The sequence below is a fragment of the Neophocaena asiaeorientalis genome, unplaced genomic scaffold (assembly GCF_003031525.2).
Source record: "Neophocaena asiaeorientalis asiaeorientalis breed wild unplaced genomic scaffold, Neophocaena_asiaeorientalis_V1.1 scaffold694, whole genome shotgun sequence".
In the NCBI taxonomy this organism is placed as follows: domain Eukaryota; kingdom Metazoa; phylum Chordata; class Mammalia; order Artiodactyla; family Phocoenidae; genus Neophocaena; species Neophocaena asiaeorientalis.
In genome coordinates, this window is record NW_020174226.1 from 661,565 (window position 1) to 685,735 (window position 24,171).

The 24,171-nt window shown below is 41.3% G+C and overlaps 1 protein-coding gene across 1 annotated transcript in view; it reads left to right on the top strand.

Annotated features, from left to right (window-relative positions):
- The first annotated feature begins 1,172 nt into the window (after nt 1–1,172).
- NLRP9 (NLR family pyrin domain containing 9) overlaps nt 1,173–24,171 on the top strand; it is a 25,727-nt gene continuing 2,728 nt past the window's right edge. The window contains exons 1-6 of the mRNA XM_024755218.1: nt 1,173–1,452; nt 4,014–5,577; nt 8,686–8,847; nt 17,857–18,024; nt 19,993–20,163; nt 22,509–22,679. Of these exons, the coding sequence (XP_024610986.1) occupies nt 1,173–1,452; nt 4,014–5,577; nt 8,686–8,847; nt 17,857–18,024; nt 19,993–20,163; nt 22,509–22,679 (2,516 nt within the window). The remainder of the gene's footprint in view (nt 1,453–4,013; nt 5,578–8,685; nt 8,848–17,856; nt 18,025–19,992; nt 20,164–22,508; nt 22,680–24,171) is intronic.

Genomic DNA, 24,171 nt, shown 5'->3' on the forward strand with positions numbered 1-24,171 from the left:
ATAATATAATATTAAAATGAGTTTCCCCTGTTTGCTTAAATTCTTTAATGTGGTTACTCAAAAATTTAAAATTACAAACATGGCTCACATTATATTGGACAGTACTCCTCTAGACTCAGGACTTTCCTTATTTTTGAAATTATGAAAGTTAAATATCACGTGATCTTTTATCTTTCATTTTCCTTAACACTCGGCAAGGTCTTTTATTCTGAAGATGCACGTCTTTTCTTCAAATCTGGAAAGCTTTCTTCCATGAATTATTTCCTTCCCTCTATTCCCTCTGGGTTTTTTTTTTGTTTTTGTTTGTTTGGAACGTCAATGAGATAGATGTTGGAATTTCTGGAACTATTAACATTTTTCATCACTTCTCTTTGCACTGAGTGCTGAGTTGGCCACGCTCTTTGAAACGTACTTCCGTGAGCCATCGTTGAGATGGCTATTCAGAGTTCCTTCTTTCTGTCTAGGACCACAGTATGTAAGCTGGTGTGCCCTTGGATTTGTCTTTTCCTGCCCTCATTTTGAAATGTTGAATTTATTTTTCCAGGCACAGCTCTCTGTTTTCCATCTTTCAGGGATTCATCAAAACTTTCATGTACCAAAGACGTATCTTTAGGCTTTTGATTTCTTTTTTTTTTAAAGTCTTCAAAAGTTAGTCAGCCTAGACCAGAAACTGTTTTCCTTCAAGGAATGTTCGGTATAACATGGGCTTTTGAGCTTTAGATAGACTGTCCCATGAGAACACAAGGTCAATAGTCAATTCTTCTCAGGAGTGCTCGCAATATACGGTAGGGACACAAGGTCAGAAATACCCTAATTTTTCCTTGCCTGGCCACACTGATAAACCTCAAAGCTTTATTATGATTTTAGGTAGTTAGAATGCTCCCTGACATTTGATTTAGTATAAACCACATTTTTAGTTGCTAGCACTGAATTCACATACATGATTTCGGAATGTTGAGAAAGGATGGGGTGCCTTCCCCAAGTGAAGCTGGGAAGATAGGTTTTAAACAAGAAATGCATGATATCCATCATTTTAAGCCCCTTTACACTGCTGAGATTTAACTCCATAATGACGACATTCTTCCCCAGGTATCACTTAGTCCTTGTTTTTGAGGATCCTCCCCCCACTGCACCCCACTGGAGAAGTCCAGGCTCCACAATCCTGTGACGAGATGGCCGAATCTTTTTTTTCTGACTTTGGTTTGCTCTGGTACCTGGAGGAGCTCAAAAAGGAAGAGTTCTGGAAATTTAAGGAGCTGCTCAAGCAAGAATCTCTGAAATTCAAACTCAAGCCAATCCCATGGACCGAGCTAAAGAAGGCTTCACGAGAAAATCTGTCACAGCTGTTGAGCAAGCATTACCCAGGAAAAGTGGCATGGGATGTGACCCTGAGTCTCTTTCTACTGATCAACCGGGGAGATCTCTGGACGAAGGCTCGGGACGAGATCAGACGTAAGTGTCATGAAAGGGATGCAGCACAGGGACCCTTGGGGGAGGGTTGGTTTACTGGGAGCTTCTAATAATGAAGGTCACATTGTTATTGTGTTAGTGGCCATGCCTCCATCAGTTGAGAATATGTATAGGTCAGTAGGACGCTTGGAAATAGTAGAAGAATTGCAAGCCAACTTCGGTCATTCATGGGCCAGTGATGGACTGTGGATGAGTAGTGTCCTGAGACAAATCGTTCATCTAAGTGTCTGCTCCCCATTTTTCTGTTCCAAGCTGAGTCAATGCTGTTCCAGGAGATGACCTGGGACTTAGTGTCTGCACAACCAGGACTGCTGAGATGGAATTCCATTATGGTTGTTGTCCATCCTTTTTTTAAAAATTTATGCAAACATTTTTTTATTGGAGTATAGTTGATTTGCAATGTTGTGTTAGTTTCTCCTGTACAGCAAAGTGAATCAGTAATATATACACATATCCCCTCTTTTTTAGATTCCTTCCCCATGTAGGTCACATCCTTTTGACCAGACCTGCACAAGAGACTGGGCAGAGTCCTAAGATGAGGAAATAATTATAGAGAACATATGCCCCTGGTGCTATAGGAAGAACTTTTTATGCATAATGTCTTTTCATTCTTACCACGACTCTGAGGTTTACAAGTGAAAAAGATGCAGGTCAAACGGTGTCTCCTCATGTTAGATGACTTTTCCAAAAGGGGCAGAGCTGACCCAAACCAGTTATTTTTGGCTCACTGATTGCTTGATATCCTCCTCTGGGTGGATACACCGTTTTGTCTCCCCTCAGAAAATAAGATGAGTTGAGTTGTAAATCCTGGGAAATAAAAGTGACAAAACATGAGACAAATCACCCATTAAAGTTGTTTTCTCTTTATATATGTTCTTAGTTATTTTTGAGTGTTTCACCTCAAACTGGAGTTCATGACCATAGAAGCTCTCCTGGCATTTCTATATATTTTATATTTCTGCTCTCCAGATTCTCTCTCTCATCTGTTTTCATGGCTTTATTATGATTTTTTTAAATTGAAGTATAGTTGATATATAACGTTGTGTTAGTTTCAGGTGTACAGTAAAGTGATTCAGTCATTCGTGTGTGTGTATATATATATATATATACACACACGTACATACACATATATATTCCTTTTCGTATTCTTTTCTCTTATAGGTTATTACAAAATATTGAGTATAGTTTCCAGTACTATACAGTAGGTCCTTGCTGGGTATTTATTTTATACATAGCAGTGTGTATATGTTAACCCCAAACTCCTAATTTATCCCTCCCCCTCCCTGAAATCACCCATTTTTATAAACAAATCTTCCTCTGTCCCAGAGAGAGAAAGGCTCCCTAATTTCCAAGGCTCTTTTCCTAGTCACACATACTTAAACAAAACTAGCAATGCCCTTTGCTCAGAAGACAGGCAGAAAGGCCTCACCTACTGTAGTTCATAGTTCTTCAGTGCAGGGTATGGTCCTTGTCTACATTTGTAATTTGTTTATCTCCCCTAGTGCATAGCCTTGAACATGGAAGGTACATAATAAGGGCAGGTTGAAAGAATGACGGTTCAAGGGTGCATTTCTGAAATTAAATTGCAATCAGCATGGTCTTAACAGAAATAGTCTAGACTTTATGATTTCAAGTCAGACAACTGAGACAAATACCTGACCCTAATATCTGTTCATTAACCAAATTAGCCAAGTAACATAAACTCTCAACACTTTTCTGTAAAGTAGGCATAGAATGAATCTTAATGGGTTGTTGAAGAGATGGAAGATGAAGTACCAGTGACAACTTTCTCAGCCCCGATTCCTGGGTGGCCCTCGGTAAATAAATAGTAGTGGTTATGAATTCTTGACTGGGGGGCTAGCACCCCTCTTCTAGTTTGAAATGTAATCCCCAAGTATTCACACTTTGTGAAGCCTGTAGCTCTGAGATGGGCTTCCAGTCTTGATCAGGTGTTTCCACGGACATGAATTCAGATAGATTTTGGTTTTAACAAAACTGAGTTCAGCAGCCTGGTCCCATGTGGGCATATGCATCAGTCTTTGCATGTGTGTCTGAGTAAATCTGTAGGGGTCATTCTGAGTCCCAAGGATGGAGTGTATTTTATTTTTTTAATAAGGACTTTGAGTTACTGTTTATTTTCATGGCCAAGCATGTGCATACATGCATATGTTTATTTTATTTTTAAAATTTATTTAAATTTATTTAATTTTTGGCTGCGTTGGGTGTTCGTTGCTACGTGCAGGCTTTCTCTAGTCGCGGCGAGCGAGGGCTACTCTTCATTGCGGTGTGCGGGCTTCTCATTGCGGTGGCTTCTCTTGTTGTGGAGCACGGGTTCTAGGCGCGTGGGCTTCAGTAGTTGTGGCACGCGGGCTCAGTAGTTGTGGCTCATGGGCTTAGTTGCTGTGCGGCATGTGGGATCTTCCCGGACCAGGGATTGAACCCGTGTCCCCTGCAATGGCAGGTGGATTCTTAACCACTGCGCCACCAGGAAAGCCCTGGAGTGTATTTTTTAATTGTCTTCTATTCTGTCCCTGTTAACTCAGATAAGCTAAACCCATATAGAAACCACATGAAGAAAAAATTCCGAGACATATGGGAAAAGGAGACCTGCCTTGAAGTTCCTGAGGATTTCTACAAAGAAACCACAAAGAATGAATATGAACAACTGAATGCTGTCTACCTTACTGCAGACAAGCCTGGAAATCCCTCACCCACTGTGATCTTGCAAGGCCCTGAAGGAGTTGGAAAAACAACCCTTTTGAAAAAAGCGATGCTGGAATGGGCGGAGGGAAACCTGTGGAGGGACAGGTTCTCATTTGTCTTCTTCCTCAAAGGCAGTGAAATGAACAGTATTACAGACACAAGCCTAGTGGAGCTCATCTCCAGGGACTGGCCTGAGTCTTCAGAGCCCATCGTAGACATTTTTTCCCAGCCAGAGAGAATCCTGTTCATCCTGGATGGCTTGGAGGAACTGAAATTTGACCTGACGCTTGACGCTGACCTGTGCGGTGACTGGGAGAAGCAACGGCCAGTGCAGATTGTCCTGAGCAGTTTGCTGCACAAACAGATGCTCCCAGAATCCTCTCTGCTTATCGCCCTAGGAAAGATGGGTATGAAAAAAAATTATTTCTTGTTGTGTCAGACAAAATGCATATTTCTCCCGGGATTCTCTGAACGCCAAAGGAAGCTGTATTTCTCCCATTACTTCCGTGAGAAGAACAAATCCTCCAGAGCCTTCGGTTTTGTGAGAGAGAAGAGACCGCTGTTTGTCTTGTGCAAAAGTCCGTTTGTTTGCTGGTTGGTTTGTACTTGCTTGAAGTGGCAGCTGGAGAAAGGAGAAGACCTGGAGATTGCCTCCGAAAGCATCACTTGTTTGTATGTGTCCTTCTTGACAAACGTATTCAAAGCAGCAAGTGGGAACTGTCCACCTAAGCAGAACAGAACCCGACTACAAAGCCTGTGTACCTTGGCTGCAGAGGGAATGTGGACTCGCACGTTTCTGTTTTGCCCTGGGGATCTCAGGAGGAATGGGGTGTCCGAATCCGACACCTCGATGTGGGTGGACATGAGACTTCTTCAAAGGAGCGGCAACTACTTGACCTTCATCCACACGTGTATCCAAGAATTTTGTGCCGCCCTGTTCTATCTGTTCAAACGACCCAAGGACCGTCCTCACCCAGTCATTGGAAAGGTGACCCAGTTTGTCACAGCAGCCATGAGCGAAGCCTACTCCCATTGGTCCTGGATGGGGCTATTCCTGTTTGCATTTTCAACTGAAAAAATAACAAACATGCTGGAGACATCTCTTGGTTTCCCACTGTCCACAGACATAAAGCAGGAAGTAACTCAAAGCCTTGAGACTTTAAGTCAGTGTGACCCCAGTAAGATCGTGGTGAGTTTTCAGGAATTGTTCAATTGTTTGTTTGAGACCCAGGACCAAGAATTTGTAACCCAAGTGATGAATTTCTTCGAAGAAATTGACATTTATATTGGTACCATTGAAGAACTGACAGTATCTGCATTCTGTCTGAAACATTGCCAAAGTTTGCAGAAATTTCACCTGTGTATAGAAAATGTCTTTTCAGATGAATCTGGATCCATCTCCAAGTGAGTCCATCTATTAATTCTCTCCCTCTAACCTACACGCACACCATATTTATATTTAGCTTGCTCCAACCCCCAAGGGGTATTTCATAAATCATTGTACTTAAAAACATGGCTTTTGCAGTCAGAAAGACGTTGATTTGAGTTCTCCTACTGCTATTTGCTAGCCGTGTGGCCATGAACTCTGTTTCGTAAGTATTTCTGTCTGTATAATCAGGGGTAAATGTCTTCATAGGGCCAATGTCAAGTTAAAAGGTAAGCATTTTTTATTGTTGCCAGGACTATGCTTCTTTTTTCCCCTTCCCATAGCATTTTAGCATATCCTGGTGAATCCACTGGGAAGGGACGCTTGGAAGCTTATTCCTAGTTTCCTCTGGATTTTGCCCATGTGTCTTTTTCTCTTTGCTGATTTTAGCTTGTATTCTTTCATCAGGCTCAGGCTACCAGCTCACACTTCAGCTCTCAAATACATACCCCCTTTCATGGTCTTTTTTTTTTTTTTTAATTAAAGTATATTTCCCTGGCGGTCCAGTGGTTAAGACTCCGCGCTTCCACTGCAGGGGCATGGGTTTGATCCCTGGTTGGCGAACTAAGATCCCACATGCTGCATGGCCTGGCCAGAGACAAAAAGTATAATTAACATACAACATTATATTAGTTTCAGGTGTACTACATAATTTTCAATATTTGTATATACTGTGGAATGATCACCATAGTAAGTCTAGTTAACATCTGTCACCATACATAGTTACAGAATTTTTTTTCTAGTGATGAAGACTTTTATATACACCCCAATGTTCCTAGCAGCCTTGTTTATAATAGCCAAGTTATGGAAGGAACCTAAGTGTCCATCAACAGATGAATGGATAACAAGATGTGATATTTATAGATATTGTCAGATATATGGAATATTACTCAGCCATAAAAAAGAATGAAATCTTGTCATTTGTGACAACATGGATGGATCTGGAGGGTATTAAGCTTAGTGAAGTAAGTCAGAGAGAGAAAGACAAATGCTGTACCTTTTCACTTACGTGTGGAATCGATTCAAGACAAAACAAACGAGCAAACATAAGAATACAGAAACAGTATAGATAACAGAGAACAAACAGTTCCCACAGGGGAGAGGAGGATGGAGAGGGGGAGGGACAAAATAGGTAAAAGGGACAAAGAGGTATGAAGTAGCCATTATGAAATAAAGAAGTCACACGGATGTAATCTACAATGCAGGTTAGAAGTCAATATTTCATCCTAACATAGTATAGTGTGTAACCTGTAAAAATATCAAAGCACCATGTTGTACACCTGACGTCCATATCATATTGTAAATCGACTGTAGTTCAACAAACTGAAAAACAGTCATGCAGAACAGCAAGACAGAGAGATCTGCTCTCTCAGAAGCTTTCGAATATGTAATTTGGTATTAACTGTGGTCTTTACATCCCTGCGACTTACTTATTTTACATCTACCTGTACAGTCATGTTTTTGGACACAGTTCCTCGTTTGCTGATGGGTCACCAAATATCAACCTTTGTCCACATAACAGTTGAGTGTTGTCACCCCAGAGAGGAGGAAACAGAGGCAGAATAATGTTGAATGCTTGCCCAGTGTCACATAACCCACAAGTGTTTCAGATGGGGCTTGATCCTCATCGCCCTGGCCTCACGGCTCACTTCTTTGACCGCCATGCGTGTTGACTCAGTGCATCTGACTGCTTCTCTCCCTGTTCAGGTTTGACTGTGACTGTCAGCTTTGAGGGCCTCTGGGAATGGTGTTCTCCTGTGTTGAATATGTTTTTTTTTTTTGGTTTTTTACCTGCATTCTTTTTTAAATTTATTTTATTTTATTTTTATTTATTTAATTTTATTTTTTTGCAGTACGCGGGCCTCCCACTGCTGTGGCCTCTCCCGTTAAAGAGCACAGGCTCTGGATGCGCAGGCTCAGCGGCCATGGCTCATGGGCCCAGCCGCTCCGCGGCATATGGGATTCTCCCGGACCGGGGCACGAATCCATGTCCCCTGCATCAGCAGGCGGACTCTCAACCACTGTGCCACCAGGGAAGCCCTGCATTCTTTAAAAAAAAAATTTTTATTTTGTATTGGAGTATAGTTGATTAACAATGGTGTGTTAGTTTCAGGTGTACAGCAAAGCGATTCAATTATACATATACATGTATCTATTCTTTTTCAAATTCTTTTCCCATTTAGGTTATTACAGAATATTGAGCAGAATTCCCTGTGCTATGCAGTAGGTTCTTATTTGTTATCTATTTTATATATAGTAGTGTGTATATGTCAGTTCCAAACTCCTACTTTATCCCCTCCCCACCTTTCCCCTTTGGTGACCATAAGTTTGTTTTATAAGCCTGTTGAGTCTGTTTCTGTTTTGTAATAAGTTCATTTGTATCATTTTTTAAAGATTCTGCATATAGATGATATCATACGATATTTGTCTTTCTTTGACTTACTTCACTTAGTATGATTATCTCCAGGTCCGTCCATATGGCTGCAAATGATATTATTTCATTCTTTTTTATGGCTGAGTAATATTCCATTGTATATATGGACCATATCTTTTTTTTTTTTAAATATGAACAGCTTTTTAAAAAATATTTATTTATTTATTTAGGCTGTGCCAGGTCTTAGTTGTGGCACATGGGATCTTCATTGTGGCATGTTTAGTTGCGGCATGCAGGATCTTTAGTTGCGGCCTGTGGGCTTCTTAGTTGCAGCATGTGGAGTCTTAGTTGCAGCATCAAACTCTTAGTTGTGGCATGCATGTGGGATCTAGTTCCTCGACCAGGGATCGAACCTGAGCGCCCTGCATTGGAGGTGCAGATTCTTACCCACTGGGCCACCAGGGAAGTCCCTGGACCACATCTTCTTTATCCGTTCATCTGTCAATGGACATCTAGGTTGCTTCCACATCCTGGCTATTGTAAACATTGCTGCAATGAACACTGGGGTGTCTGTGTCCTTTTGAACCATGGTTTTCTCCAGATACATGCCCAGCAGTGGGATTGCTGGATCACATGCTAGCTCTGTTCTTAGTTTTTTAAGGAACTAGTTGAATTGAGCCACTGGAGAATCACGGTGTTTGTCTTCCTGTAGTACCATCGAGAAGCTCTCCCTCTGGCGGGATCTCTGCTCCGCATTTACTGCCAGCGAGAACTTCCAGATGTTAGATTTGGACAACTGTCAGTTCGACGAGGCCTCCCTGGCGATTCTCTGCAGGACGCTGGCTCAGCCTGTCTGTAGACTCCAGAAGTTCGTGTAAGTCGGATCTTCACCTATTCTTTAAGTCAATAGCAGGGTGTCATTATTTCTACTCTGGCTTCTTTTGAAAACCCATGCTACAATCCAGTGTTTCAAAAGAAAATGCTGAGTGCTTTCCTTGATTCAAATGTTTTACTGAGTGAGACACAAACTGTGGACAAACAGGGAGACTTTAAAACTGAACGTGGTCAAGAAGCTCAGTTCCCAGTAGCTACAGCTCAGGTTACAAAGCCTGGATGAGAAAGGACATTTTTTTTGCTGCTGTGAGTGGTCCCTAGAACTATACCTTCCTTCCCATGGCATCAGCTCACTTGTGCATAGCCAGTTAGCTGGGGAGTTGCAAGTTCATGCTGACTTGGAGAAACCTTAAGTTTGTTTAAGAAGCAGAATCGGCATTTTGAGGAAATCGGTTTTTCCTTTGGGTTACAAGACTGCGTGTGTTTTGGTGTAGGGATGTGTTTGAACTGTGGCCCCCGTTTCCGTTTCTCTGTAACAAATGTTCTAACTATAGTGACGTGTACAATAAAACTTGCTTGGGGAACCTAAGAGGGAACAGTCCTGGTGGTTGGTGATGTTTGCTTGGATGAGGATGGACTGAGAATAGATGTTTCCCAGGTAACGCAGGAGAAGGGTGCTGAGGACAGGTGGGAAAAGAGCCTGAAGTTCATAAAAGAGAAAAAGAAGAAGAATAGCACAGAGAATAGGTAACATGTATAGAACACTTCTTTGGCACAGAGATGGTTGCTTAATATTAATTTTCTCCTTTGTCTTTTAACCCTCATAACAATCTTGTCATCACCCTTTTACAAAACAGGTACCAGAAGCACAGAGAAGCTCACAGTCCTTCTCTGATGTCCTGGTCCAAAGCGGGTTGGAAAAGAACGAGGCAGAATGTAAAGAAGACAATTTATTAGAGGGAAGTGTCGCTACCAGAACAGCGGGCGGACTTCCCAGTAGGCTGGGAGAGTCGAGCCCAAACATGTGCTATTGATCACTTTTTATAGCCAGGAAACAAAGGAATGGTCCGAGGTGAAAATTTCGTTTACTGATTGGTTGAGGCACATATAGCTTCCTTCTAGATGGTGGGAGTGGGGCAGGCCAGATGCCTTTCCTTATTTGGGACCGGTCCTGTTGCCTAGGTGGGCGTCACCCAGGTGGGCTCAGGAATTTCATAACCGTCACAACAGGGTGGGGAGGGCGATTAAGAGTCCAGTAGGGGGTGTAACGCTGCAACTTTTTCAGACAGCGTCATGCTTTGTCCTTAAAGCACCATTGTCCTTGGAGCCCCACATCTGATACTTTTTTTTTTTTTTTAGGGTAAAAAGAATGCTTTTTATTAAAGGTAGGTAGTCAGGGAAAGGAGGTGTTTCTCTAGTGGAGAGACTGCATTTATGTACAGAAATACTTTTTTTTTTTCTATGTAAATTTTTTAAATTTAATTTTTATTTTATATTTGAGTATAGTTGATTCACAGTGTTTTGTTAGTTTCAGGTGTACAGCAAAGTCATTCAGCTATACATATAGTCATTCTTTTTCAGATTCTTTTCCCATATAGATTATTACAGAATACTGAGTAGATTTCCCTGTGCTATATATACAGTAGGTCCTTGTTGGTTATCTATTTTATATATAGTAGTGTGTATATGTTAATCCCAAACTCCTAATTTATCCCTCCCCCCCCCACCTTTCCCCTTTGGTAACCATAAGTTTGTTTTTGAAATCTGTGGGTCTGTTTCTGTTTTGTAAATAAGTTCATTTTTTTAAGATTCCACATATAATATTTGTCTTTCTCTGTCTGACTTCACTTAGTATGATATTCTCTAGGTCCATCCACGTTGCTGCAAATGACATTATTTTGTTCTTTTTTATTGCTAAGTAATATTCCATTGTATATATGTAACACATCTTCTTTATCCACTTCTCTGTCGATGAGCATTTAGGTTGCTTCCATGACCTGGCTATTGTAAATAGTGCTGCAATGAACATTGGGGTGCATGTATCTTTTTGAATTATGGTTTTCTCTGGGTATACGCCCAGTAGTTGGATTGCTGGGTCACACGGTATTTCTATTTTTAGTTTAAGGAACCTCCATACTGTTCTCCATAGTGGTTGCACCAATTTACATTCCCACCAACAGTGTAGGAGGGTTCCTTTTTCTCCACACCCTCTCCAGCATTTATTGTTTGTAGATTTTTTGATGATGGCCATTCTGACTGGTGTAAGGTGATACCTCATTGTAGGTTTTTTTAAAATAAATTTATTTATGTATTTACCTTTGGCTATGTTGGGTCTTCGTTTCCGTGGGAGGGCCCTCCCCAGCTGTGGCGAGCGCGGGCCACTCTTCATTGTGGTGCGCTGGCCTCTCACCATCGCGGCCTCTCTTGTTGTGGGTAGCACAGGCTCCAGACGCGCAGGCTCAGCATGTGGCTCACAGGCCCAGTTGTTCCACGGCATTCAGGATCCTCCCAGACCAGGGCTCGAACTCATGTCCCCTGCACTGGCAGGCAGACTCTCAAGCCACTGCTCCACCAGGGAAGCCTCCTCATTGTAATTTTGATTTGCATTTCTCTAATAATTAGTGATGTTGAGCATCTTTTCATGTGTTTCTTGGCCATCTGTATGCCTTCTTTGGAGAAATGTCTATTTAGATCTTCCGCCCATTTTTTGATTGGGTGGTTTGTTTTTTTGATATTGAGCTGTACAGATGTTTGTATATTTTGCAGATTAATCCTTTATTGGTTGCTTCGTTTACAAATATTTTCTCCCATTCTGAGGGTTGTCTTTTTGTTTATGGTTTCCTTTGCTGGGCAAAAGCTTTCAAGTTTAATTAGATCCCATTTGTTTATTTTTGTTTTTATTTTCATTACTCTAGGAGGTGGAGAGATTTTTTAAACAATAAATTGTGCCGTGAAGTCTTTTTCATGATTTCCCATCATTAGGAAAATATTCAGAATCTGCGCTTTTCCCTTCCTTCTCTCTGGTTTATCCTTCACCTGCTTCCCCATCGTATGCTGTGGCCCACGGGACTTAACTTTCTTTCAGACCCCTGACTGAGCTCATTCCTGACTCAGAATGTTTGTTCCAGCTGCTCTTCTTTCTGGTCAGTCTTTCCCTAGACTTTCACCAAGCAAGCTCTTCCAAATGTCTTCTCTGACCACCCCTCCCCCCAGTTAAGCAGCCCGGTCCCCCCAGCCCAGCCACTCTAGAACCTCATCCTATGTTTGATTTCAGTATCAGTTATGAAATTGCCACTCTTCTGTTGTAATTGCCTCCAAGCAGAAGGTAAGCTCTGGGTTCTGGGTCCTGGACTGTCATATTCGTGTCTATATACACCCAGCACCTTGGCATCTAGTTGGAACTTAAGTATTTGTCCAGTGAAGAGAATGAACAGGTAGTTTGGTGTGATTGCAGAGACTGAGGATTGCTTTTTGAAGTGAGAAGATCTTGAGTTAGTAAGTAGCTCTTTGACCTGGAGCACCCTTGAAATGACTTGCCTTTCTTTTGCTACCCACTTCCCACCTTGTACCATCTACCTCCCGTGTAGATACCATGTGGTATCAGGTTGTTACTGACAAGTGTGTGCCTCTTTTAGACACATTTGCCAATTTCTTAGCTTATTCTTGCTTCTGTGACTCATTCTTTCCAGCCGAATTCATTGTTCATCCTATGTCACTATACCAAGAGCTTTTCCAAGACTCCCTACCAGGAGCAAATTTGAGTCAAAAGTTTGAGTCAACTTGAGTCTAAAACCATCTCCCTTGCAACTGTATCCTTTAATGATGAGAATACACGTTGAATATTAAACCTTTTTCCCCTTGTTTCTTTGATTTTTTCTTAAATTCATCTTTTTTTCTGAACATCTTTATTGGAGTATAATTGCTTTACAATGTTGTGTTGGTTTCTGCTCTATAACAAAGTGCATCAGCTGTATGTATACATATATCTCCATATCGCTCCCTCTTGCATCTCCCTCCCACCCTCTCTATCCTACCCCTCTAGGTGGTCACAAAGCAGCAAGCTGATCTCCCCGTGCAATGCAGTTGCTTCCCACTATCAGCTTTTTAAAAAAAATTTTTTTGGGGAGGGGGGAGGCACACCATGTGGCTTGTGGGATTTTAGTTCCCCAACCAGGGATAGAACCCAGGCCCTCGTCAGTGAAAGCAGAGTCCTAACCACTGGACAGCCAGGGAATTTCCTTAAATTCAGCTTTGCAGATGCAGATTTTTTCCCAGTTTTTATCAAGGTGTAATTGACATAGAACATTGCATTCATTTTAGGGGTAATTGACATAGAATTGTATTCATTTTAGGTGTAATTGACATAGAACATTGTATTCATAGTAGGTGTAATTGACAGAACATTGTATTCATTTTAGGTGTAATTGACATAGAACAGTGTATTCATTTTTAGGTGTAATTGACATAGAACATTGTATTCATTTTAGGTGTAATTGACAGAACATTGTATTCATTTTTAGGTGTAATTGACATAGAACATTGTATTCATTTTAGGGGTACAATGCAATGATTTGATACATGTATATATTACAGTGATCACCACAAGAAGTTTATTTAGTTAACATGTATTGCCCTGCATATGTAGTTACAATTTTTTTTCTTGGGATGAGAACTTTTAAGATCTACTCTCTTAGGAACTTTCAAATATATAATACAGTGTTGTTAACAACAGTCACCATTAGACCCCCAGGACTTATTTATCTTATAACTGGAAGTTTATAACTTTTGACCACTTTCTACCATTTCATCCTCCCAACCCACAATCTCTGGCAACCACCAAATATTTATGTTTAGTGTTTTTCTAAGATCCCATATAGAAGTGAGATATAGTATCTTTCTCTGAATTATTTCACTCACAGATGTAGAGATTGATCATTTCCATTCTTCAGTTATAGATCATTTTATAAAAAAAATCCTCTGTTTTGGTAGTCCTTAGGTTTCTTCTTTATCCCTAATAGTCTACAAATTTCAATATTATGGATCCCTGTGGAAATTTTGTTTAACCTAATTTTACTGGCTCTCACTGGGGCCCTTTCAATCTTGGAACTGACAAATGATTAATAAAGAAAATAATTTGGGGGAAGGCTTGTGTTTAAGTTTAGGAAAACGATCAGGATTGCTTATCTCTGTTACAGTAGGGAGGTAAAACTTGAAACCATCCCTTTTAACATCAACAAGATAAACTTAAGATTTTTATAGGGTTAGGACACAGAATGTGAAGAAAAGATTAGCAAGCTTATAAAATATTTTTATATCAGTGATTATTCATTGTGTCAGGTTTTTACACTAACCATTGATTCACTTACTCCATCAAAATAAGAGCTCTTTAAATCTCAGGCAAAGAGATTGAATGTCCACTTAGCTCTCACTATAGCACTCACCATGTCCAGCAACTATTACAGGTATTTCCCAGTATTAGCTCATTATATGCTTTTAATTACTTAATGAGGTGGTCAGTCTCAGTACCTCCTGGTACACACTAGAAAACCACCACCTGTGAGGATTCAGAAACATGCCCAAGGTCACACAGATGGCAAGAGGTGTAGCCAGGTGTTGAACCCATCAGCCTGGCTCCAAGGATGCATGGTTCTTAGTTCACCAACATTATAAGTTGCTGATGGTGGAGATTCTGCTCTTCTTGCTTTTTTTTTTTTATTGGCATATAGTTGATTTACAGTGTTGCATTAGTTTCAGGTGTACAGCAAAGTGAATCAGTTATATATATACATATATCCACTTTTTTCTTAGATTCTTTTCCCATATAGGCCATTGCAGAGGATTGAGTAGAGTTCGCTGTGCTAGACGGTAGGTCCTTGTTAGTTATCTGTTTTATACACAGTAGTGTGTGTGTGTGTCAGTCCCAATCTTCCCATTTATCCCTCCCCTTCTTACCCCTCTTTTTGCTCTGTTAACTTTTTCCTTAACTCTAAGGAAAGCAAAAAAAACCCCAGCAAACTGCGTTACTGTCAACACTTCCATTTTAGTCTGTCTCCTTTCCAAGAGGTTGCTGATCCGCACTGATGATGTAGATGGTGACAATTATTGATTAGATGTTCACCCTTGTGATTGTTTTCCCACCGTTTGTCTGCTGACTCAACGCTTACTGCCGGCCTGGTGTTGGAGTCCAGTGCAGCTGCCTGGCCTGTGAATCACCGTGTGTTCAGTGGCAAGGTGGCTCAGAGGACCTGCTGACGCCCCCGTTTCTCACAGGTGTCGCCGGCATATCAAGGGCCTTCCCTGTCTTTCCATGGTAGCACTTCTCCTTGCTCGCTGGGCCAGCCTGTCTTATCCTGACAGTACTAACCCCCTCCCTCAAATCCCTACAAGTCCCACCCTGCTGTCCTGGGCTGCATCCATCTCTGGGCAGGAAGTGCCTTGGGTATTGCTCATACGTTTAGGGCATCACTGTGCCTGGAATTCCCACAAGTCTTCCAGGCTGTTGTGTCCCTCACATCTGTCTTTTATTTCTGGCCAATGCATAATTCACATTTTAGTGCTTGAACATGGCAGAATATTTACTTTGTTATTTCTCAAAGTCGATTAGGAGGGGAGAAGTCAGGGTACACTTAAGTCATGACACCGAGAGCCACGCTGTGTGGCATGTATTTATAAATCATATATAAATTTATAAGAAGTATATATATATTATACATTTAATATATGTTATTAAAAAAATCAAAACCTGGGACTTCCCTGGCAGTCCAGGGGTTAAGACTTCTTCCAGTGCAGGGGTGCGGGTGCAGGTTCGAGCCCTGGTCAGGGAGCTAAGATCCCACATGCCTCACGGCCAAAAAACATAATAATAATAAACAACCTATTAAATGGGTGAAAAAATATATAAGTAAATCAATAAAGTAAGTGCAAATAAAAGATAATGAAAAAAATGATCCACATCCAAAAAACATCTTAAAAAAAAACCTAAAAAATCAAAGCCTGGTCATGTTCCAGGAACTATAATAAATCATGATTTCTTAACCATCATGACCCTATCTACTTGTTTCATGAAGAAACTCCACCATTAAGTTAATTTGCCCAAACTTGCAAAATATCCAGGAGAAAAGCAAGTATTCTAATGTGGTTTTCTCTATCTCAGGAGCCTGAGTCTTGAATCATGACATATTGGGTTGGTTAAAAATTTCGTTTGGGTGTTCCCGTAACATCTTACAGAAAACCTGAACGAACTTTTCGGCTGACCCAATATATTGTCTCCTTTGTATTTATTTTATTTTTTATTTTAACTTTTAAAAATTGTCTCCTTTAAAAAGAAATCTGTTTTTAAACTCAGAAATTTTATTTCAGTATGAATTTCAATAGTAGATCATATGTTCAATATAAATTCAACCCAAGTTGTTACTTTCTATTTTTAGCTACTAGTAATTCTATTTATTTATTTTTTTAAATTTGTATTGGAGTATAGTTGCTTTACAATGTTGTGTTAGTTTCTACCACACAGCAAAGTGAATCAGCTATACGTGTACATGTATCCCCTCTTTTTCGGATTTCTTTCCCATTTAGCTCATCGCAGAGCACTGAGTAGAGTTCCCTGTGCTATACAGCAGGTTCTTATTAGTTATCTATTTTATACATATTAGTGTATATATGTCAGTCCCAATCTCCCAATTCATCCCACCCCCACTTCCCCCCTTGGTAACCATGTTTGTTCTCTACATCTCTGTCTCTATTTCTGCTTTGCAAATAGGTTAATCTGTACCATCTTTCTAGATTCCACATAGAAGCGATATTATACAATATTTGTTTTTCGCTCTCTGACTGACTTCACTCTGTATGACAGTCTCTAGGTCTGTCCACATCTCTGCAACTGGCACTATTTTGTTCCTTTTCTTTTAAAAATTTTATTTATTTATTTATGGCTGCGTTGGGTCTTTGTTGTTGCGCATGGGCTGTCTCTAGTTGTGGCGAGCGGGAGCTACTCTTCTTTGCGGTGTGTGGGCTTCTCATTGTGGTGGCTTCTCTTGTTGTGGAGCACAGGCTCTAGGCAAGTGGGCTTCAGTAGTTGTGGCGCACAGGCTCAGTAGTTGTGTTGCCCTGGCTTAGTTGCTCCGCGGCATGTGGGATATTCCCGGACAAGGGCTCGAACTCGTGTCTCCTGCATTGGCAGGTGGATTCTTAACCACTGTGCCACCAGGGAAGTCCCCTATTTTGTTCCTTTTTCTTTTTTTTTTTTGCGTTATGCGGGCCTCTCACTGTTGTGGCCTCTCCCATTGCGGAGCACAGGCTCCGGACGCGCAGGCTCAGCGGCCATGGCTCACGGGCCCAGCCGCTCCGCGGCACGTGGGATCTTCCCGGACCGGGGCACGAACCCGTGTCCCCTGCATCGGCAGGCGGACTCTCAACCACTGCGCCACCAGGGAAGCCCTTTTGTTCCTTTTTATGGCTGAGGAATATCCCATTGTATATATGTACCACATCTTCGTTATCCATTCCTCTGTTGATGGACATCTTACAGAAAACCCAAGCAAACTTTTTGGCCGACCCAATATATTGCCTCCTTTTAATTTATTTTATTTTTTATTTTAGCTTTTAAAAATTGTCTCCTTTTAAAAACAACTTCAGTTTTTAAACAGGAGTGGAGCCTTTCCTTGGGGAAGAGTCTGGCTTGGCACACAGTAATTTGAACATGTGTGTCTCTATTGGATGGGAAGCGCCGAGCCAGGCCTGGGATGCAAGGAGGTACACACATGGTATTTCTCCCCTCATGGTGCTTAGAGGTTAATAAGGGGTAAGTTTGATTCTCTTCCCTTGTAATATCTGTGGTAGTATTCAGAAGTGGAAGGACTTCGCAGAAACAGGCGCCATCTCATCTGGCGTCTGAAGATCCTGGAGAGAATTTATGGGCAGCAGTAACCAGATATCCAAAAACAAATTTTGGGAGCCTAAGCATGGGAAGTAGGAAGAACTGTGCAAGAGGTATTTTGCTCTGTACTTGGACTTCATTGCATGAGTTACCATATTTCCTCATCTTTTGCAGGTATAACTTTGCTTCGAACCTTGCAAATAGCCTATACTTCTTTAAGGCCATTCTTCATAACCCTCATTTGAAATACCTGAACCTCTATGGCACTGGCCTCTCCTATATGGACGTCAGGCAGCTGTGTGAGACGCTGAAACACCCAGTGTGTAACATAGAAGCACTGCTGTAAGTCTCGGGGTTGTCCATGATACATTTTTTTTCCAGTGTGAACTTTGCAGTTCGAATATGCCCATTTTCTTTCATGTCTTTGTCTCTTACTTATTTCACCACTTCCATCTCAATATCGGTAGACCTCCTAGTAAGATGAGGATGGATGGATTCTAAAGGGCAAGGCTTCCTCTCAGGTCTGTCCCGTCTTTCCTTTCTCTGGTACTCACTTGAATTACTTCTCATGGACACCTTATCTGATTCTCCTTGGCTCTGCTCTCAACTGACCATACCAAAACCATAACTGCAATTTCTTTTTCCTGAAGATAGTCAGAGAAACTTAAAATGAGAAGGCTTATGGATGGTCACAAGTGTGATCTTGTAATCTGCCAGATGATAACGTTGAGGCTGGAGGGAAAGTGATTTGCCCAAAGTCATTTCTTCATCTTGAAAATGATCTGGGATGCCCTTAGCATCACTGGGTGATTTCTTAAACAGGCTCAATCCGTTTTTCAGCAGGAAGAACAAAAGGGAGTAATAGAAGTAGCAATAAACAAAAACAACTCATTAAACCGACCGAGAGAATACACTCTTCTCTCCACCAGTAATACAATAGATGATCACATACACTTGCTTAATTTCACCTGTCAAGATTCATCAGGAGAGACAGGGTCCATGAAGAAGAGTGGTTTGAACATACAGGCTTGCTGTTGACCCTATCTATCATTCTAGCTGTTTCCGTATCGTGACAATTCTTTTCTTCTACACTAGCTCTCTCTACTCAGGGGGAGCTTACAGAATTCCTTAGTATTGGCCCTGTTTCACATTATGCCATTGGCATGGAGCGTTTCATTTTATTATGGTAGCATAAGACTTGGGTAGCAGATCTAGGAAACCAGGAGTCAGTTGTACACAGCTTATAGGTAGAATCGTTGCTTCTTTGGGGCAGACCGACTGTGCTCTTGCCTTCAGTTTGGTATTTTGGGAGTGGGAAGTCCTCAAAATCAGGTTCTCTCCAGCCCAATAATTCTCAACAGAGGATAGTTTCATCCTCTGTTAGGAGGTGTCCATACCTAGAGACTTTTTTTTTTTTTTCATAGCAAGGAAGATTTCATTTAAGATGATCGCGGGACTTCCCTGGTGGTCCAGTAGTTGAGACTTCACCTTCCAATGCGGGGGGTGTGGGTTCGATCCCTAGTCGGGGAACTAAGATCCCACATGCCTTGCTCCAAAAAGCCAAAAAAAACCATAAAAAATAGGGGCAATATTGTAACAGATTCAATAAAGACTTTAAAGATGGTCCACATCAAAAAAAATTTTTTTAATTAAAAAAAAGATTTTGCAGTAGGAAGGAGTTAAGACTATGGCAATAGGAAAGAAAGTTGAACTCACTCTGCTCAAACAGAAGAGGGGTGAGCTAATGGAAAAAGCACTTTAGGGAGGAGGTTGTTCTAAATGATTAGGTCACTAGTGTTTGTTAATTGTGGAGACAGTTTTGATGGTCATGATTACATGGGAAGGATGCTCTAGACATCTGCTGGGTAGAGGTCAGGGATGCTGTTCAACATCCTACAACACACAGGAAGCCCCCACAGTAAGGAATGATCTAGCCCACCGTGTCAACAGTGCTGAGGTTGAGAAACCTGCTCTAGCCCGTGAGATGTTCTTTTAAGCTGCATTAAGGCTCAGACCAGGGTTTCTCAACCTTATAACTACTGATGGTAAATAATCAGATAATCAGCCTTATTGAGGTCCAGATCATTCTTTGCTGTGGACGGCTGTCCACAACAGTGTTGAGAAGCACGGGCTCAGACGTTTTCCTAACTTACTGCTTTCCTAAAGCAATAAGGGATTCGTGAGGAAAGTCATATAATTACATCCGTGCTTTTACAAAGTCTGGAACTGGCAGGTGCGGGGTTAGGAGCCAGGATGTGGTCCAGGGTCGGTTGTGCATACACCATTCCACCACATGTGTCTCTCGTGTAGGTTGGGAAAATGTGACATCACGGACGAAGCCTGCGAAGACATCGCCTCTGTTCTCGTCCATAACAAGAAGCTGAAGCTTCTCTCCTTGATAGATAATCCCCTGAAGGACGAAGGAGTGAGGGTGTTGTGTGACGCCCTGAAGGATCCAGCCTGTGCCCTGGAGGCACTGCTGTGAGTCAGCGTGGGGGAGGGGAGGCCTGGGGGAGGGGGCAGACGGCAGAGCATGCCCATGGGCCCTGAACGGTCCAGCAAAATGGAGCAGATGCAAATATTTGCCCCACAGAGGAGCCATGAGGTTGAATTCAAGAGATGTGAGACTAGCCCTTAGATGCCTGGCATCTGATTTGGAGCCCAATAAATCTTGGTTATCATGAAGAAGGATGATGTCTCTGTAGGTGTACTGGGGGCTGGGGAGAGGGACAGTGTAAATAATGAAGAAAAAGGAATTCATTTGATTACTCGCTGGTGTGGAGTTGCATAGGTTCTAGGTTATCGCTGGGAACAATGTCTCCACTTCTTTCTTGTTGCTAAGATATAAAACAAACTGCTTCCTTGTTAGGGGCAAGAGAAAGGGTTTTCTATTTACCCAGTGAGGCCACGGGAGAAACTCAGTGCTAAATTAAAAAATGCCTTAAAGTAGGGTACAGGTGCAAAAACACCCAAGTCTATGGAAGCGAATAAGTCGTCTAGAAACAGAACTTTTCTTTGTGTGTGTGTGCATGCACAGGTGTGTTTGTGTATACAGACCTGTGTATTACATACCCACCCAAGGTGGTACTTACCGTAGAAGGTGAGAATATTATTACTCAGATGACTTTATAGACTGTCAGAGAAAATCCAAACTAAAATAAGGTCCAGGAACATTAAACATTAAAACCAAACTATTAAAAAAATAAGGAACAGACTCTGCACTATAAAGATTAGACCAAAAAATCTTTAGAGGTACAAAATAAATGACATATTGGAAGATGAAAGGATTTGGCTATTAAATCCTGTGGGATATAATACAATAAGTAGAATTAAAGTGTATTCAATAACTGGTCACTTAACCAGGCTGTGTTTATCTAAGAGTCCTTCAAAATACATCATTTAACGTTTTTTTTTTTTGTTTTTAAACTTGAATCTTTATTCCTTAAAAATGAAAGACTACTGAAGACGCAAGAAAGTCACTAGTAATTTTAAAAGAAAAAAATGTTCAACCTATTTTTTAAACTTTATTTTGAACTAGTTTCAAAATAAAAACTAGACTTGCAGAAAAGTTGGAAAAATAGCACAAAAATTCTCTTATAGCCCTTACCCCAATCCCCTAATGTTCAACCTATTTTTAGTAGTTAATTTTTTAATATTTAAATGTTTAATACCCTTTTAAACAAAAGCACAAATTTAAAAAATATATTCCACTTGGCCAGAATTCTGCAAAATGGGCAAATTTATAGTCTGATCGAAAGCACTAAGTTTTTTTTTGCAAAGTAGGTTGGCTAATAAATCAAGAAACAAATGAAAAGTCTATTTAATAATAAACCTCAGAACTTCCAAAAATTTTTGATGCAAGATATTAATTCTGTATAACTTAAAATGGCAGAAAGTATAAAAATACAAATGCAGAGATTCAGGGAATGTATAATTGTAGGGTCATGGACCCATCAGAGATTATATTATGCAACCATTAAAGTCTTAATTTTTTTAAATGTTAGAGAAAGCATATTTCATCAAAAAAAGTATGAATCAGTTGCTTATTGTCTGATTTCAAAAATTCAAAAACTGAAAGGGAAAACCCACCATGAGTGAGTAGTGTTTGCTAATCAAAGACTTGAGTATTCTTCCTGCCAAAGGTCTGACATTCTGAGATGCCCCTGAAGGGGCCAGGGAGGTAACAGGAGTTGGTGGGTGGATGGGGGAGCTGGGGGAGTGAGGTGAACTGGACCATGCCTGCCCCACCCAAGGTGGGTTCCTGATCCTTTCCACCTGTTATTTGCCATGTAACCATCTGCTGTGGAGTCCCAGGTATCTGGCTTGTATGTGATAGTTAGAAGTGTAGAATTCCGCATGAAATGTCAGCTAAACCAACTACATTCAGAGGTCACATTCAGTCTTGATCTACCCGGTTGCAACTTGTATCATATGCTTCCCTCTATTTTCTAAATTCCCAATAGTGAGTAGACAAGAACTCATAACCACAAATTTTTTCAATAACATTTTAAAAGAAGAATGTGAAATAGGACGTTGTCCAGCTCTTATAAATAATAAGCACACTGTGTCACAGAGAAGGGATGATTTTGTCCAAGTTCATCCAGCTGGTGGTGATCTGACTTGGAACTGGGATCCGAGATTCCGTTCCCCAGTTTGGGACCCTGTAGTCCACATCCTTCTGTATTTCCACACCTGCTGCACATTTTAATCCTCCTGTTTTTCTAAGTGACCACGAAGTACAAGAAAGTTTTTACGTGGAGTTTCATGAAAATATTACCCTATAGAGCTTAAGTAGGTTGACGGATGAAGTATGTGTGTCTTTGCAGGTTGACGTACTGTTGCCTCACCTCTGTAGCCTGCGACTACATCTCCCAAGTCCTTCTGTGCAACAAATCCCTGTCTTTTCTCGATCTGGGGTTAAATTTCCTGGAAGATGATGGAGTGATAACGCTATGTGAATCACTGAAGCACCCGAACTGCAACCTAGAGGAGTTGTGGTAGGTCTGGCTGTGATTTGCTTGAATGTCAGCGTTTCCTTTTTGGCTGTTGGCATCCTGGGAAGGAAACAGGAAGGGGGGAAAAGCATGGAGTCTGCTGAAGAAAAAAAAAAAAAACTAGGCTACATGTTTACCCTGCGTGATATTTCTGGGGCTCGCTGATGGGTGTGTGTCTTGACTATAGGGCTTGTCAGGACTCGGTAGGGTCTGTTACTCTGGAGTTGGGTCTCTGTCCTTGGAAAGACCGGAAATGGAGTCCCAAGTGTCCTAAACTAGCTGTGTGAACTTGTGAGGGTGCCTCACCTCTCCCCAAGTGTAACATGAGGATAATTATATTTTCCACCTCAAGAGATGGAGGTGGGGTGGTGGGATGAACTGGGAGATCGGGATTGACATATATAAACTACTATGTATAAAATAGATAACTGATGAGCACCTGCTGTATAGCACAGGGAACTCCACTTCTCTGTACAGTAAAAACTAACGCTGTAAAACAACTATACCTCAATTAAAAAAAAAAGATGGAGGCGACCACTGGGAATAATGCACATAAAGTACTATTATCACTGGCTGGCCCATCGAAGCACACAGTGAACAGGCACAGCATGAGGATCAGTCGTTCCTTTCACCGGGCAGATAAGGTAAATCGGTAAATGAAACCCTTTGTCATCCCTGTTCCCACGGAGTGGCAGGCACACGCATAGATACACGTGCGCGCACACACCTGTGAGTGTGAAGTTGCCAGTATGTGTGCATATCTGCATCTATCATGGTTTCTCAGTCAGCACTACTGACTATTTTAAGTTAATTTTTATTGGAGTAGAGTTGATTTACAATGCTGTGCTAGTTTCTGCTGTACAGCAAAGGGAATCAGTGACACATATACATATATCCACTCTTTTTTATGTTCTGTTCCCACAGAGGTCATTGCAGAGTATTGAGTAGAGGTCCTATGCTAGACAGTAGGTCCTTATTAGTTATCTATTTTATATATAGTAGTGTGTATATGTCAATCCCAATCTCCCAATTTATCCCTCACCCCCCTTTTCCCCCTGGTAACCATAAATTAGTTTTCTACAACTGTAACCCTATTTCTGTTTTGTAGGTAAGTTCATTTATACCCTTTTTTAAGATTCCGCATATAAGCGATATCATATGCTATTTGTCTTTCTCTGTCTGACTTACTTCGCTCAGTAGGACTATCTCTAGGTCCATCCATGTTGCTGCAATGAACATAGGGTTGCACGCATCTTTTTGAGCTATGGTTTTCGCCAGATATAAGCCCAGGAGTGAGATTGCTGGGTCATACGGAAGCTCTACGTCATGAGCTTGGGGGCAGGAGATACATAGGAGATATAATATGAAATACTCAGAGAAGTCCTCAGCGTGGTGACATTTGTACAGAGACTTGGAGGGAGTAAGGGGGCAGCCCTGCTGGTATTCGGACCAAGAGTATGACAGGCAGCGAGAGCAGAGGCCAGGCCCCGGGGGT